This window comes from Eschscholzia californica, unplaced genomic scaffold, assembly GCF_041429995.1.
Source record: "Eschscholzia californica isolate CP2 unplaced genomic scaffold, dmEscCali1.0.p SCAF_5, whole genome shotgun sequence".
NCBI classification, from domain to species: Eukaryota; Viridiplantae; Streptophyta; class Magnoliopsida; order Ranunculales; family Papaveraceae; genus Eschscholzia; species Eschscholzia californica.
This window is the reverse complement of record NW_028238472.1, coordinates 52,755,002-52,769,343: the sequence shown is the minus strand read 5'-3', so window position 1 is coordinate 52,769,343 and position 14,342 is coordinate 52,755,002. Positions and strand designations below refer to the sequence as shown.

Sequence of the window (14,342 nt, the reverse complement as noted above, 5' to 3'; positions counted from 1 at the left end):
GCACGGGGCGTCACAATGCCATATTGTGTATTAAAGTGCATGGAGGTGATTCATCATCCTTTTTTTATCCCGCTGTTACAACGGATGCATACTGTAAGACTTATAGTCATTCCATAAATCCTGTCCCATCTTTCGATCAACCAACAACGTTTGAGGAAGCCAGCAAGATACTTCCTCCTTTAACCAAGAAACGTCCGGGCAGACCACGTTCTGTAAGAATTGAAAGTTCTGGGAACTTTAGAAAGAGGCAGCGGATATGCGGTAGGTGTAAGAAGCTCTCTTATCACAACCGTGCTTCGTGCAACGAAGCGATTTAGTGATTGAAATGGTTTTTATATCAGCAGCAAAAACTAGGGGCACTCTACAACTTTGAAAAGCATTTACAGTGTTGGGAGCTTTTCAAATTTTTGAAGAGAGTCACATTTTAGCCTTGTGCTGCTTTGATTTTTTTTGTATATTTTGTCGAACTTAATGTATTTGTGTTTAAAGTCAATGTATTATCTTATATTTTGTTAGTGTGTATTGTGCCTGAACATAATGCATGATATGAAACTTTTAGTTTTATCCAGTACATTTTTCTATTTACCAGAAAGTTTAAGTTTTGTCCAGTAAATTTTTTTATTTACTGGAAAGTTTAAGTTTTCCCAGTGTTCAGAATGTATTTTTTCTAAGTCAAGTCGAGTACATATTTTTATTTACCGGAAATTTTTTTATGTTTTGAGAATATATTTTCTCGAAGGGATTTTTTCTAAGTTTTGTCTAGAACATTTTTTTATTTACCGGAAATTATTTTTTTTCCCGGGTTTTTTTGGGACAAAACTTCTAAGTTTTGTCCAGTACATGTGGATTTTCAGTAAAATTTCTAAGCTTTTTTGGGAGAAATTTCTAAGTTGTTGTGTCTAGTACAATAATAGAGTTTTGTCCAGAACATGTGGATTTTACTCAAAAATATATTCAGTACAATTTGTTCGAAGTTGTGTTTAGTAAATTTTTTTATTTACCAGAAATAATTTGTTTTCCCGGGATTTTTTCCGAAAAATTTCTAAGTTTGGTCGAGTACATATTTTTATTTACCGGGAAGTTAAATTTTTCCCGGATTTTTGGATATTTTTTCCTAAGTTATGTCAAGTACATAATTTTGTTTACCGGAAATTTTTTGTTTTCCCGGCATATTTTATGGAAAATTATCAAGTTTTTCCGAGTGAAAACATATTTTTTTCCAATACAAAACTTACAAATTTTCACAATAACAAAACCTTCCAAGTTTTTTCCAGTACTTAGTAACAGTTAACAAACACAAACATAATTTTCACATAAACTATTTATGACCCTTCATTTATCACCCTTCTCCATACCTCCTTTGATTCCTCCAAAATTTTGAAAGTTACTTCTACCCTCTTTCTTCTTGCTTTGTCTGCATAAGTTTCCACCTGCGTGCAGGACCTCGGGAAATTGGACTGGTTGCTTATGTTGAAGATATCCTCCAACTGGAGCATTACGTAGAGTCCACAGTCTGGACTATTTGATTCAAAAATAAAATGTGAGTTTAAACAAACTCAATAACTACTAAAGTAAGGAAGCAAAATTTAGACTCACCTATCCCCTTGCTGAGGGCAGTCAACCTCCTTTACATAGGATATCTTTTTCGTCATCCTTTCTTTAGCGTATTGCCCACTTCGTTTGCGCGTGCACTTCATCTTTATCAATGTCTCTGCCAGCTGCGATGCAAATTTCTTTGCATTATTGTTGCATTGCTTAGCCAGGTTAGTGTCACGCTGCAAAGAGTTGTAGTGCTTCCATTCATTTTCTTCAAATTCATAGACCAGCAGAGTCCAATGATGACCCTCGAATGAGTCATCAGTGTACGGCGTATTCAGTGGCGCACACAACGTTGTAGTATGATCTTTGATGTATTGCGCTTCCAGCGTTGATTTAAATTGGCCTCAATACTTGCCTGACTCCGCTCTTGCTTTATCAAGGTCTGCAAACCATTTAAATTCAGTGACTACTATTTACTCAACACTCCGATCATCTTCGTCACTGTCTTTAAGTTGATACTTATTACTCCGATCATTTTTCTTGTCCTTCCTTTCATCTTTCTCCTCTTTCTCATCTTTGTCACTTCCATCCTCGCTTCCATCTTTCTCCTTTTCATCTTCGTCACTGTCATCATCTTGTTCCTCATTATCATCTTTCTCATCATCTTCCTCATTATCATCTTTATCATCATCTTCCTCATTATCATCTTTATCATCATCTTCCTCATTATCATCTTTCTCATCATCTTCCTCATCCTCTTTTTCTCTACCCTCATCCTCACTTTCTTCTCCTTCATCATCTTCTTCTCCCTCTTCATCATCTTTTTCTACACCCTTTCCCCACTCATCTTTCTTGTCTTTCTCTTTCTCCTCTGTCTTCCCTTTCTCCTGTTTCTTCTGTTTCTCTTCTTTCTCTTTCTCTCCATCTTTTGGATCTTCCATCTTACTTTTTCCCTTACAATAACGTGCGCGTAGCTCCTCCACACTATCCGTAACCTGGATTAGGCCATCTTCTCCTCTAACCTGTTCTTCTACAGGAACTAAAAAGGTTTGAAGGAGTGCCTCATATGCTTTGTAAGAATCATCCCTATCCTCGCACGCTTCTCGCAGTTTTTCTTTAAGTTCAGCATTTTCCTTTTGTAGCTGTTCAATCCTTAGAAGCAATTCATCTACCAGTTCTGTGTTCTTTGGGGCTGACAGCAACTCTTTTTCTTGATCAGTTGGGGGGTACACAAATGATTCACTGACCTGGTTTAATGTACAATAAACCAAATTATTTACCAGGAACTAAACATTTACTAGGAAATAATTTTATTTACCAAGAACAAAACAATTTAATGGTTCCTTTTCTATTTACCAGAACAAAACAGTTTCACATTAACACTGATCAAATGTATACCTGTTCTGCAGTAAGATTTGCAAGCTTCTGGTCAAATGTATCATCTATATTGGTCAAAGACCACCTCACGATCCTTGGCACCTCATCCCTAAACCTCTCTTGTCGATCAAAACATGTAGTATGCTCGCAAAACCACACCTATAAAAAACATAGAGTATGAGACACATGAAGTTAAGTTTGAATTTAAATGATAAAAAACATACTCACAGGAAGTAATACAAGGCACCCTGAAGCTTTCAGTGGGTCGTTGGGGTACTTATTGATGTGATCAATTAGGAATGAGTGCACCGCTGTTGGCCAACACAAAGTTTTAATTGATTCCATTGTATGCAAGTTGAAGAGAATACGCATTGGAACCTTGTAACCTGTTAGGGGAGCAAATAAAACACTCGCACAAATATACATGATGATCAGCCTGATGACATCCATGTCATCTACCTCTCCGTTGACAGCATCTCTCAGTGCCTTGGATATTTGTATGCATGATATCATTCCAGGGATTTCACCAAAGTACTTCATACATAAATCTACTTCAGGCTGCTTTACTGATCGATTTTTAGGGAAGACTTCTCTCGCCTCTCTTGACAATGGCATACCTAGAATTAGGGCCACATCTTCAGGTTTCAGTTCCATTTCTTTCCCCGCCAACGTAAACCTTTCTGTCGAACTAGAATAGAGGCAGAGAATTTCAAAGATAGCCTTGTTGGGTTTGTTTATGTTATCCCAATCTATTTTGTCCTCAACAAAAGCCATCACCAGATTTTTAAATGGAGTCTCGGCTAACAACTCTTTCTGTGTAGTCGACATCTTTGGATATGTGTTCTTCATTTGTCTCCACGTATTTCGAAGGGCATACTTGTAAGCCTTCGGCACCAGTGCTGCCAGGTTGGGTGGTCTATTTTTCCGTTCACCCGTTGAGTTTCCACCTTCTGTTTTTGTTTTCTTTCCTTTCTTTTTTTGGCTGCTTTCTTCTCTCTCTGGTGCAGCTTTTCTCTTGCCTTTCCTTTCTTTCTCTGCATTGTCTTCTCTCTCTGGTGCAACTTTTCTCTTGCCTTTCCTTTCTCTCTCTGCATTGTCTTCTCTCTCTGGTGCAGCTTTTTTCTTGCCTTTCCTTTCTCTCTCTGCATTGTCTTTTACTTCAATGCTCTCAGTACTTTCTACCTGTAAAAAATGTAACCAGGAAAGAATGTTGTGTCACACATTACAACAAACACTTGAAATGCATGGTCATCTTTACAATAAAACAATTTACTGAACATATTACTGAACATATTTTTATTCTCATGAAGAAATCCATATCACTTGGAACAACATAATTCCAGTACAATCAAATATTTTCAAGGAACAAAACATTTTACAGTAAACAAAATTATTTACCAGGAATAAAACAACTTACGGTGCAAAATATTATTCCCATGAACACTAGACAAATCTAAATCACAGTAAAACAAAATATTTAGAAAAAAAAAATTTACCAGAATAAAAAACATTTACCAGAAACATTTTCAAGCACAAATGATTTTTTGTTCAGTTTCATACCTTCTTCTTTCTAGGACTAGTTCTTCTAGCCAGAATTTCTGCTATCGGTCTTTCCTTTACTGATATCTCTCTATTGGAAGTTGGTTCTATGATAGTCACACCCTTTGATTTCTTGTTCGTATCTTTACTTTTCACCATATCTGCGTCAAAGAAATGTAAGATTATACACAAATTTTATGGTTTCTAAAAACTTCTAGGGTTTCTAAAATCTTCTAGGGTTTCAAACAAACCATAAGAGATCATTTGTATAAACTTTAAAGGTTTCTAAAATATTGCGTCCCTTCTGTGTCAGAAAGTAAAGTTTTTCACAAATTTTAGGGTTTTAAAAATCTTTTATGAAAGAAACTTTTATTAAACAAGTTTAGGTGGATGAGATAGAAGTAAAACCTACTTGAATCCCTTCACAAACTTGTAGATTATTTCTCCAAACAGACTTGAATCCCTTCCTTTTCTTCAAAATAACTTCAATCACTTTAGAAGTAAAAGTTGAAAGAGGAAGATGCAGGAGGAAGATGCAGGAGGAAGATGACGAATGAAGAAAAATTTGGAGAGAGAGTTTTCTTGAGAAGGAGCAAACTTACCTGGGAAGAGGGACTCGGCGTGGGCAGAAGTAAATGTGGAAGTGACCGTTTGCAGAAACGTCACCTCCGTCCCTCGAAGAAGTCAGAAATCGCGCCAAAAAATTGGCCAAATCCCGGTTGATTTTCAATGGCACGGGGCGTAAATTCGATGAACTTTAGGGTTGTTTCCGTCATTTTAAGTCCAGGCCTGACATTTTGGACCTCTCGTTTATTTATGGGCAACCGTGGACGCCCAGCCCATTTTGGGCCTCCTTTTGGACGTCCAGCCCAATCCCTCTTGATATTTTAGTTCTCTGCTGTGTAAAAGTGGGTTAAAAGAAATTGGTTTAAAGTGGGGTCCACCTATAATTTTTAAAATAATCAAACTTTATCCCCTTCCAACACGTCCCACATGCATGCACGGCAAATTCGTTTTTAAGGCAAAATGATGCCACGTGTCGTTGTATAAGGTGGCCAGATTACTTAGTTCCTTTTAAGTCCCTGAGTTTTGACCAGGTCATAAAATACCCCTAAATTTGCATTGTTTGTAGATTTAGCCCCTCTTTTGACTTGACTCAAATGTCAAATAGTTCCTCAATTAACCTTGAAAACATGGGATGTTACAGACTGGGTGGTTTAAATTAGCTCCTAGGTAAAGTATGGATGTCCATGTGAGAATAATATCAAAAACCTAACTTTTACACTTAGGAATTATATTATTTTGTATTCAAGTTACAAGTTGAGGAAAGGACCCTTACCCCGTCCACTTGAATATTGAGAACGATATAGACATCAAACAATCATGAATTTGCTTTTTTGAGACTACATGTAATTAGATATTCGATTTTCTGTTTCACTATAATAGCCCAGGATGGTCTGTTAGTGATATTGTCCGCTTTGGTACACCTGGGCCTTACGGTTTCAAAAGACTTCACTAGGGAAGAGTGCTTAACTTTTTAAAAAGAGCACCGCACTCCGTCTTACCACCAATGTGAGATTGCTTTATATACAACAGTTTGAGTATTTTGCACATAAGTTGAAAAGAAAGTATATGTAGAATTTAAAGAAAGAATCCAGAAAACTGTGAACTAAATCAGACCTTTAATTTGAGAAGATTTTCCGAATGATATAAAAGTATTCTTTTTATAATAAAGTTGGATTTTATTGCTCATTTCTTTCCTCAATTGATTCTAAAAAATCTGCAAACCGAGTTGCATTTTGCAAATGAAATTTGAATGATCGGTAAACCGAGATTGTATTATGCAAATGGAGTTTGGAACATCCAACATCCTAATTAACATTAGGCAAATTTAGTTTGAAAGATTGGCAGATCGAGTTTGCTTTTTCCGAACCGAGTTCGCAAAATTAACAAATTGGGCTTCCATTTTGCAAATCCAGTTTGGGGAAAAAATGAGAAAAAAATTATCAACTTTTGGTAGAAAAGAAGATTAAAAGTGAATCTTCCAAGAAAGATACCGTAATATAGCTTATAAGGAGTATAAGTTTCATCCAAATTCGATGTTTAAATAATTAAATTGGATCAAATTTTAAATAATAATTATAAAATTTTCGAGGAAAATTTGATCAGTGATTAAGATTAATGGGTTTTATGGACCTTGTGTTAAATAATGAAATGGGTTTTAATGAGCACGTGATTTGCCTAGTTCATTAGCAAGGTCATTAGTCAAATAATTAAGTTTAGTCCCACATTGATTAACTAGAGCAAAGGATTAACATTTTTAATGTGTTTACAAGTCATTAACTAACGCCGAGCTAAGTCACCATAGCTTGTAACCCATGTGGGGGCATTAAGGTGGGTGGACATTAGTTGAGTTAACTCGGTAGGATCAGGCAAGTGCAATTGCTAACTTGCCCATTCCAAGTCAGGAGATGATCCATGTGGATTTGGCGAAGGTCCGGTCCATGTGGTTCTTAGAGTGGAGGGCAATGCGCCAGGCTGGTTTCACAGAGCAGCGAATACCTCCCACTCTTGACAGTGGAAGGACTACGAGTTGGTGCACCCTTGGTCCAATTTGCGGAGTCAACTCAACTCACTTGAACACCCACTTTTTTTTCCGATTGATTGTTGGATGTTTCATGTTCTTTTCTGGAGGTGGATAGACATTTTAAGCTAGTTTTTGTACAAGAAATTTTGTTCGAATTATGTGATATTGGTTGTCTGAGGAGGGTGGTGGCCACTTTATAAATGCGAGAGAAGCCATGACCACCACACACGAGACTCCGATAAATTTGCTTTTTTTGTTTGAACTATCTGGTTGATCTTTATCTATATAAGACCCTCTTGTTTCCTAATATTTTCTCATCACACCATCTTCACTCTTGTGTTCGATTTGAAGATTCAATGGCTCAAATTCATAACTTAGAATCTGAATTTGAGGTGAAATGCTCTGCAGATAAGTTGCACGATATATATTCTCGCAATTCAACTCAACTCCCTAAGTACGTTCCTCATATCTACAAGGATGTCAAAGTTGTCGAAGGAGATGGAAAGAGTGTCGGCACTGTCAAATCCTGGAAATTTGACCTTGGTATGTATTTTATATTTAAAAGAAACCGTACGAATTACTTCCTTCTCAATTATCTATACTAACATAGGTAACGTCATAAAAAATATTTGCTTGTCGTTTGAGTGTTGAATGAAATTGAAAACTAATCATTCTTGTCAATACAACCTTGTTATGAGCACGACTGTATTAGTTGTATTAGTATAAAAAATGATTGACGAGACTATAAAAGTAGACCTACCCTACAGGCTACAGGGTCACTAGTCCAAATCTATGCACGATTATATCACGGACAAACCTTAAAACTTCGATAATGAACAGGTGGAGCTACTTCGACTGCAAAGGAGAAAACTATAGCTATTGACAACAAGAACAGATCAATCACTTACAAGGTCATGGAAGGAGATGTGCTACAAATTTATAAGAGTTTTCAAGCGAAAGCTACTTTTATTCCAAAGGGTGATGGGATAAGCTTGGTGAAATTATACCTGGAGTATGAGAAGGCGTCCGAGAACTCCCCACCTCCTACTGCATATGTAGAGACGTACAAAGCGGCCACAAAAGAGTTGGGTCTTAAGATGTAAACCCTCCGAAAATGCTAAGTAATCTTAGCATGTCATCTTCTAAGTAAGAAATTCTAAGTAATTTTAATATTTTCATATCCTAAAGCTTCAGTGAAAGCTTTGCTGTTAAATAATTATGTATGTATTTTAATAAAGATTGTGTGGGATTGCATATACTATTTGGATGTATTTAACTTATGTATTATGTTCTTCAACAAAAAAAAAAGAATTTATGTATCTATGTTACTAAATCTTGTTTGAATTGATTAGCCAGTTTGTTCGTATTCTAACTTTGTTAACACTTGCTTGCCGAAGTGATTGAAAGTGTTGACATAAACTCCGAAAATCGTCACAGGTTCGACCCCCAGAGCAGGTGGAATCCATAGTTATTGAACTTTGGTTTAACTTTCTAAAAAAGAAAAACAAGTTATGTTATAGGATGGTGCGGACCAGCCTTCCAGACTGCTAGTAATATTGTTCGCTTTAAGCACCCTTCCCTAGTGAGTCTTTTTAAAATCGTGAGGCCCGGTATGTCAAAGAGGGCGGTATCACTAGCAGGCGGGAATGATGGTCTGCACTATTCTATAACACGTGATCGACACGATTTGCTCTACTATGATGTGGTCTTGGGAGGGTGTGTGGTGCTCCTCTTAAGAAGTTAAACACCCTTCCCACATTGGTGGTGAGACGGAGTGCGGTGCTCCTCTTAAGAGGTTAAACACCCTTCCCACATAAAAAATTCTATTTATCCTTCCATTTTGGTCCCTCCCCCAGCCCTCCGCCGATGTGGCAACGTATCATTGGAGTATTCTCACAATTCTCTCTCTAATTGCTCCACTCTCAAGTGATATGTTGCCACATCGGCGGAGGGTTCGGGGAGGGACCAAAATAGAGGAATGAAAAGAATTTCTCTTCCCACATTGGTGGTGAGACGGAGTGTGGTGCTCCTCTTAGAGCATCTCCAATGGTTGTTCTCCAAATGCCCCTCCAAATGAGCATCTTCTCCAAATTTGAGGCCCACTTTTGGAGGGGCTCTCCAATGGTTCCATCTCTATCCACTCCTCCAAAACATTTACTACATTATTTTAATCTAATATTTAAACAAAAACTCATTTACTACATATATAGTAAATTAAAAAAGACATAATAATTATATTGAAAATCACTAATATATTAGAAAAAAAAGATTGCATGAAAAGAAAATTAAACTAAAAATAGATAAAAAAAAATACATTGCACTACTTAAACTTAAACTTAAATTTCTTCATTAATATGGAGGTAAGAATTTATATGGAACATCTCCTCACAATGTGAATATCCCTGAGAATGAGACTCAACGTTTTCAACAATTTTTATCTCGACACAGGAAGATTAGAGATAATCAGGCTCATTATGCGTTACGATATGCTTTGATTGACCATTTGTGGGCAAGAAAAGGTGAGGCTTCACATAACTGATTAATCTTTAAATTGTTAAAGATGTTTGGAAGAATTATCGTAGTTTTCAGTTTAATTTGTCTTCGTTTCCGAGTTGTACTATGTATTTTTATTAATGAAAATTTAGTTATGTTAATTTTTATAAAACAAATTACAATATATTTTATTTTTATTAATCAAAATATATGTTGAAATGAAACTTAATTAATACAAAAAAGAATTAAAGTAGGGACTTAAAATGAATAAGTAAGAACTTATACAATAAATTAGGACTAAAAAAATAATTTAAAGGACTTAAACTAAACACATAAAAGTAAAAGGACCAAATAAAAAGTCTCATCTCATATGGAGAAGTTGAATAGTGCCCCTTCATGTATGAAGAAGTACTATTCATGGTTCTTCAAATCTTTGGAGATTTGGAGAACCATTGGAGAAGGTTTGGAGCTCCATCCCTCCAAAAGTTGTACTTTTTGGAGGGATAGAGCTCCCATTGGAGATGCTCTTAAGAGCTTAAACACCCTTCCCTAGTGAGACTTTTTAAAATCGTGAAACTCAAATATTCTAAAACGGACAGTATCACTAGCATTCCGAAAAGTTGGTCTGCACCATCCTACAACTAAGTTCTTTAAATTTGCATCTCAACAAAAAAAAAGTTCTTTAAATTTGCAAAAAAAAACTAAAATGAAACAAATTTTTTAAATTGCGAACCAAACGCGCCATAAGTACTATATTTTAGGGCAAATTTCTTCCCCTCTTTCGCGGTATATCAGTTGAGAAAGATTGAGCTTTCTCCAATTCACCACCGGGATGAAAAAAAAAAAGCCCTAATTCTTTATCTTCTAGGGTTTCAAACAGTCCTAATAAACCCTAATTCTCTCTCTCTCTCCATCATCAATCAATCAATCATGGCTGCTGCCTCATACGATTACGACGACACATCAGGTTACGAAGAAAACATGAACGGAGGAGTAGGTTCTCGTCAACAATCTGACCTAGATTACGACCCAAATTTCGTTCCTGATTCAGTAAAAACCTTCGTTGTTCATCTATACAGACACATTAGAGAGAAAAACGTATACGAAATTCATCAAATGTATGAAGGTTCGTTTCAAAAACTTAGTGAGAGAATGTTCAAAGAATCTCCATGGCCTTCAGTTGATGCAATAGCTTCATACGTTGATAATGATCATGTATTCTGTTTATTGTATAGAGAGATGTGGTTTAGACATTTGTTTGCTAGGTTATCACCAACCCTAAAACAAAGAATTGATTCTTGGGATAATTATTGTAATTTGTTTCAAGTTGTTTTAACTGGTGTTGTTAATATGCAATTACCTAATCAATGGTTATGGGATATGGTTGATGAATTTGTTTATCAGTTTCAATCGTTTTGTCAGTATAGAGCTAAGATGAAGAACAAAACTGAACAAGAAATTCAACTTCTTAAGGAGTGTGATAAGGTATAATTTTGAACTATTTAGAAGATTCAAAGTTAGGGTTTTTTTTTGAAATTTTGTATTTTGTGATGTTTATGGTTGAATTTTGCTTCTTGGGTCATCATAATTAGGTTGTATTGGAACATAAAGTTTGGGTTTTTTTTTTCGAGTTCTTATTCGATTTTGATTCATGGTTAATTTTGTTTAGTTTGATTGTGGGAACTGTTAAGTTTGTGGCCATCCAACTCAAAACCAATTGGCAATGAGTGGAGAGGACCTATACTTTATATTCTTGGTTGCTAGTTACCCTTTCTCCCATGTGGGTCTATTCTCACAGGAACTGTGAATTAAGAGTGGTATGGAGAAGTCGATCGATTTTCTTGTTTCTTCGGTCCTTGTTAACTCTGTGGTTCATAATCTTTTATGTGGTCGCCTTTAGTTCCCTCAGCTTTTCAATTACTGTCATTTGTCAATGGGGGGGATTTTGGTTTAAGGACTATAGTGGCCAATGATTTTAGTTGTCTATGAAGTGATGCATTTATGTGATAATTGGTTGGTTCGCTCGTATAGGCATGGAGTGTGTATGGTGTGCTCAACTTCCTGGAAGCGCTTGTAGAGAAGTCTAGTATCATTCAGATTTTGGAGCAAGAGAAGGAAGGTTTGGTACAGTTCACTGCTACAGATGGATATGATTACAATGGTGGAAGCAATGTTTTGAAAGTGTTGGGGTATTTTAGTATGGTGGGTTTGCTTCGAGTTCATTGCCTTTTGGGTGATTATCATACTGGATTGAAGTGTTTGCAACCTATTGATATCAGTCAGTCAGGTGTTTATACTAGTGTTATCGGAAGTCACATTACTACGATCTACCATTACGGGTTTGCCAACCTTATGTTGCGAAGGTTTGTATGAATCTTCCTGTTTATGTTTTTGTCTCGCCTCTTTTGTCTATTGGATCCATACCAACTCCATGGCTTGTTTGAATAGGTATGTGGAGGCAATTCGTGAATTTAGTAAGATACTCTCGTACATATTCAAGACCAAACAGTATCATCAGAAATCCCCACAGTATGAGCAGATTCTAAAGAAGAACGAGCAGATGTATGCGTTGCTCGCGGTTTCTCTTTCTCTATGTCCTCAAGTAAAACTTGTCGGAGAGGATGTGAACGCTCAACTGAGGGAGAAGTATGGTGATAAGATGGTGAGGATGCAGAGGTATGACGATGACGCCTATGCTCTCTATGATGAGCTATTCTCGTATGCATGTCCCAAGTTCATTACGCCGTCTGCTCCGACATATGATGGGCCTCTCGTAAATTACAATCAGGTGGCTTCTTACTCCTTAAGTTTATGCATCTCTCTCTCTCTCTCTCTCTCTCTCTCTCTCTCTCTCTCTCTCTCTCTCTCTCTCTCTCTCTCTCTCTCTCTCTCTCTCTCTCTCTCTCTCTCTCTCTCTCTCTCTCTCTCTCTCTCGTTAGTGTTACTTTGGTATATTACAATTCCAAGTTGGCTCTTACCGTGTATGACCCTTTAACTCTTTGGCTTGAGAAATCTTCTGTTCGCGGAGGAAAAATAATGGAAGTCGAATGCCAGCGTCTATAGTAGATCCCCTGCTATTTGCTTTATAGGATTAAATTTACGAAGGCCGAGATACGATGGAGGCTCTAGTTTCTAATTTCTGCTCGTTCTCAAACTCGGAACAACTTATTAATCAGTGATGTACATTCTTGCAGGATGCTTACAAACTTCAGCTCAAGTTGTTTCTATATGAAGTGAAGCAACAACAGTTGTTATCGGGTGTCCGAACTTTCTTGAAATTGTACTCCACCATCTCAATTGCAAAACTTGCAACTTATATGGAGGTCGATGAACCCACTTTAAGGTTTGTGCTTTATGACAGGGATCTCTATTTCTTCTTTTCGAACTCATCACGACCTTCTCAATTTTTTCTTCTTGGGTATGGGTGGGTATTCACAGGTCAATCTTGATGACTTACAAGCACAAAACTCATTCTGTTGCCGTTGATGGAAAGATCAGCTCCAATGCTGATTTGGACTTTTACATCGACGATGTATGTTTCCTATTTAACTTTTTCTATCTTTATTATTGTCACAACGCTTGCATCTTTTAGCTCGATATATAATACATATTAGTTATTGCCACCCGACTTTCTACTTGTTCTTCTGTTTTAATCTAAGAAGAGCTCAGTTAGGATTTTACCTCTCATGTTTTGATGCAGGATATGATATATGTAGTCGAAACCAAATCTGCAAAACGATACGGTGATTACTTCATGCGCCAGATTGTAAAGGTATATTACTTGTTGTCTTTCCTCGTATAATTCTTCTGTTTCTCAATCCTCTCGAGATGGACCAAGTAGGGTCGGTGTATCTCCAATTCACCTTATATATATATTTATACGCAGCTTGAAGAGATGATTAACGATATGGACCGAGTAAAGCTGGACTGAGTCTTCTAGTCTTCTCCTTCACAGATTCTAATCGGGAATAGTATATTATCTTTTATTAATTTGCTCGAATTTCAATTTGAGGTAAGGTAACACTCTAGTTTCATACGGGCGTGCTATGATACTTTTTGGGTTTCACAATTTAGTTATATTGTAGCATTTTGCGACTAGGTTTGTGCTGCTTACTGAATTGATTCATTCAATGGTGTGTGCACGCTCCTTGAATCTTGGCTAACTGTTTTAGGTCAAATCGATTAGGTTATACTTATGTTGATGTCTACATGCACAGATCAAAATCAGACTAGTAATATCTGGAGAAAGATATTTCTTAGGAGGAGATAGGTTTTCTTTTTCTGCAAGACATAAAACTTCAGTTTTGACTACTTCATTACATCAATTGGCATTTACAATCCAAAATTCTGATTTTATTACCAAAGATTAGGTTTTTATAAATCTGGTAGATTTCAAATCTTAAGTCTGTTTTAGGAAATAATAGTCTGATTTTGATCTGCAAACCCTACTACTAGATATATTAATTGGTGATGGTCTGCATCAAGCTTTAATGCCTAGAAATGGATGTTTATAAAAACCCTACTAGATATGAAACCCTAAGAGAAGAGGAAAAAGCATGTTTTATTTGGTTAAGAGAAAGAGAAACTATTCAGAGGTAATTCTTCTATAAAACTAACTTCTCTTATTTTGTTGTATCTCTCTCTCTCTCTCTCTCTCCTTCTCTCTCTCTCTCTCTCTCTCCTTCTCTCTCTCTCCTTCTCTCCAAACCCTTAACTCTTTAATCTCCTCTTTGGCTAAACTCTTACCCAATGAATGTTAAAGATACTCAACCACCACCGCCACCACCACCAATAGGTTCATTTTGGA

At 36.6% G+C, this 14,342-nt stretch overlaps 3 protein-coding genes, 1 long non-coding RNA gene and 1 other non-coding gene across 5 annotated transcripts; 3 read left to right on the top strand and 2 right to left on the bottom strand.

Annotated features, from left to right (window-relative positions):
* Positions 1–2,012: 2,012 nt before the first annotated feature.
* On the bottom strand, positions 2,013–3,744 carry LOC147540541 (uncharacterized). Its single transcript, XM_086643228.1, has 3 exons — positions 3,145–3,744; positions 2,938–3,075; positions 2,013–2,786 (listed from the first exon to the last, which is right to left on the bottom strand). Exons 1-3 carry the CDS (start codon positions 3,742–3,744, stop codon positions 2,013–2,015), a joined length of 1,512 nt encoding a protein of 503 aa, XP_086499354.1.
* A 293-nt stretch (positions 3,745–4,037) lies between these two features.
* LOC147540540 (uncharacterized) lies at positions 4,038–4,926 on the bottom strand. Its single transcript, XR_015224922.1, has 3 exons — positions 4,868–4,926; positions 4,477–4,616; positions 4,038–4,098 (listed from the first exon to the last, which is right to left on the bottom strand). It is a non-coding gene; the product is annotated as an uncharacterized LOC147540540 (long non-coding RNA).
* A 1,877-nt stretch (positions 4,927–6,803) lies between these two features.
* On the top strand, positions 6,804–7,107 carry LOC147540539 (signal recognition particle RNA). Its single transcript, XR_015226494.1, has one exon.
* Positions 7,108–7,366: 259 nt separating this feature from the next.
* On the top strand, positions 7,367–8,393 carry LOC147540538 (major latex protein 146-like). Its single transcript, XM_086642042.1, has 2 exons — positions 7,367–7,585; positions 7,883–8,393. The coding sequence occupies exons 1-2, from the start codon at positions 7,399–7,401 to the stop codon at positions 8,143–8,145; spliced, it is 450 nt and encodes a 149-aa protein (XP_086498168.1). The 5' UTR covers positions 7,367–7,398; the 3' UTR covers positions 8,146–8,393.
* A 1,818-nt stretch (positions 8,394–10,211) lies between these two features.
* LOC147540537 (uncharacterized) lies at positions 10,212–13,690 on the top strand. The gene is made up of 7 exons (XM_086642568.1): positions 10,212–11,020; positions 11,567–11,898; positions 11,984–12,323; positions 12,730–12,878; positions 12,974–13,067; positions 13,236–13,307; positions 13,422–13,690. The coding sequence occupies exons 1-7, from the start codon at positions 10,466–10,468 to the stop codon at positions 13,464–13,466; spliced, it is 1,587 nt and encodes a 528-aa protein (XP_086498694.1). The 5' UTR covers positions 10,212–10,465; the 3' UTR covers positions 13,467–13,690.
* Positions 13,691–14,342: the final 652 nt, after the last annotated feature.

Bases quoted from the DNA above. Each gene is read 5' to 3' on its own strand.
- LOC147540537 (XM_086642568.1), top strand. From the start codon at position 10,466: ATGGCTGCTGCCTCATACGATTACGACGACACATCAGGTTACGAAGAA. The intron at 13,068-13,235 runs GTATGTTTCCTA...GTTTTGATGCAG, and splicing joins TGGACTTTTACATCGACGAT to GATATGATATATGTAGTCGA. The intron at 13,308-13,421 runs GTATATTACTTG...ATTTATACGCAG, and splicing joins TCATGCGCCAGATTGTAAAG to CTTGAAGAGATGATTAACGA.
- LOC147540538 (XM_086642042.1), top strand. From the start codon at position 7,399: ATGGCTCAAATTCATAACTTAGAATCTGAATTTGAGGTGAAATGCTCT. The intron at 7,586-7,882 runs GTATGTATTTTA...GATAATGAACAG, and splicing joins ATCCTGGAAATTTGACCTTG to GTGGAGCTACTTCGACTGCA.
- LOC147540541 (XM_086643228.1), bottom strand. From the start codon at position 3,744: ATGTCGACTACACAGAAAGAGTTGTTAGCCGAGACTCCATTTAAAAAT. The intron at 3,076-3,144 runs GTGAGTATGTTT...TGTTTTTTATAG, and splicing joins GGTGCCTTGTATTACTTCCT to GTGTGGTTTTGCGAGCATAC. The intron at 2,787-2,937 runs GTATACATTTGA...ACATTAAACCAG, and splicing joins CAAATCTTACTGCAGAACAG to GTCAGTGAATCATTTGTGTA.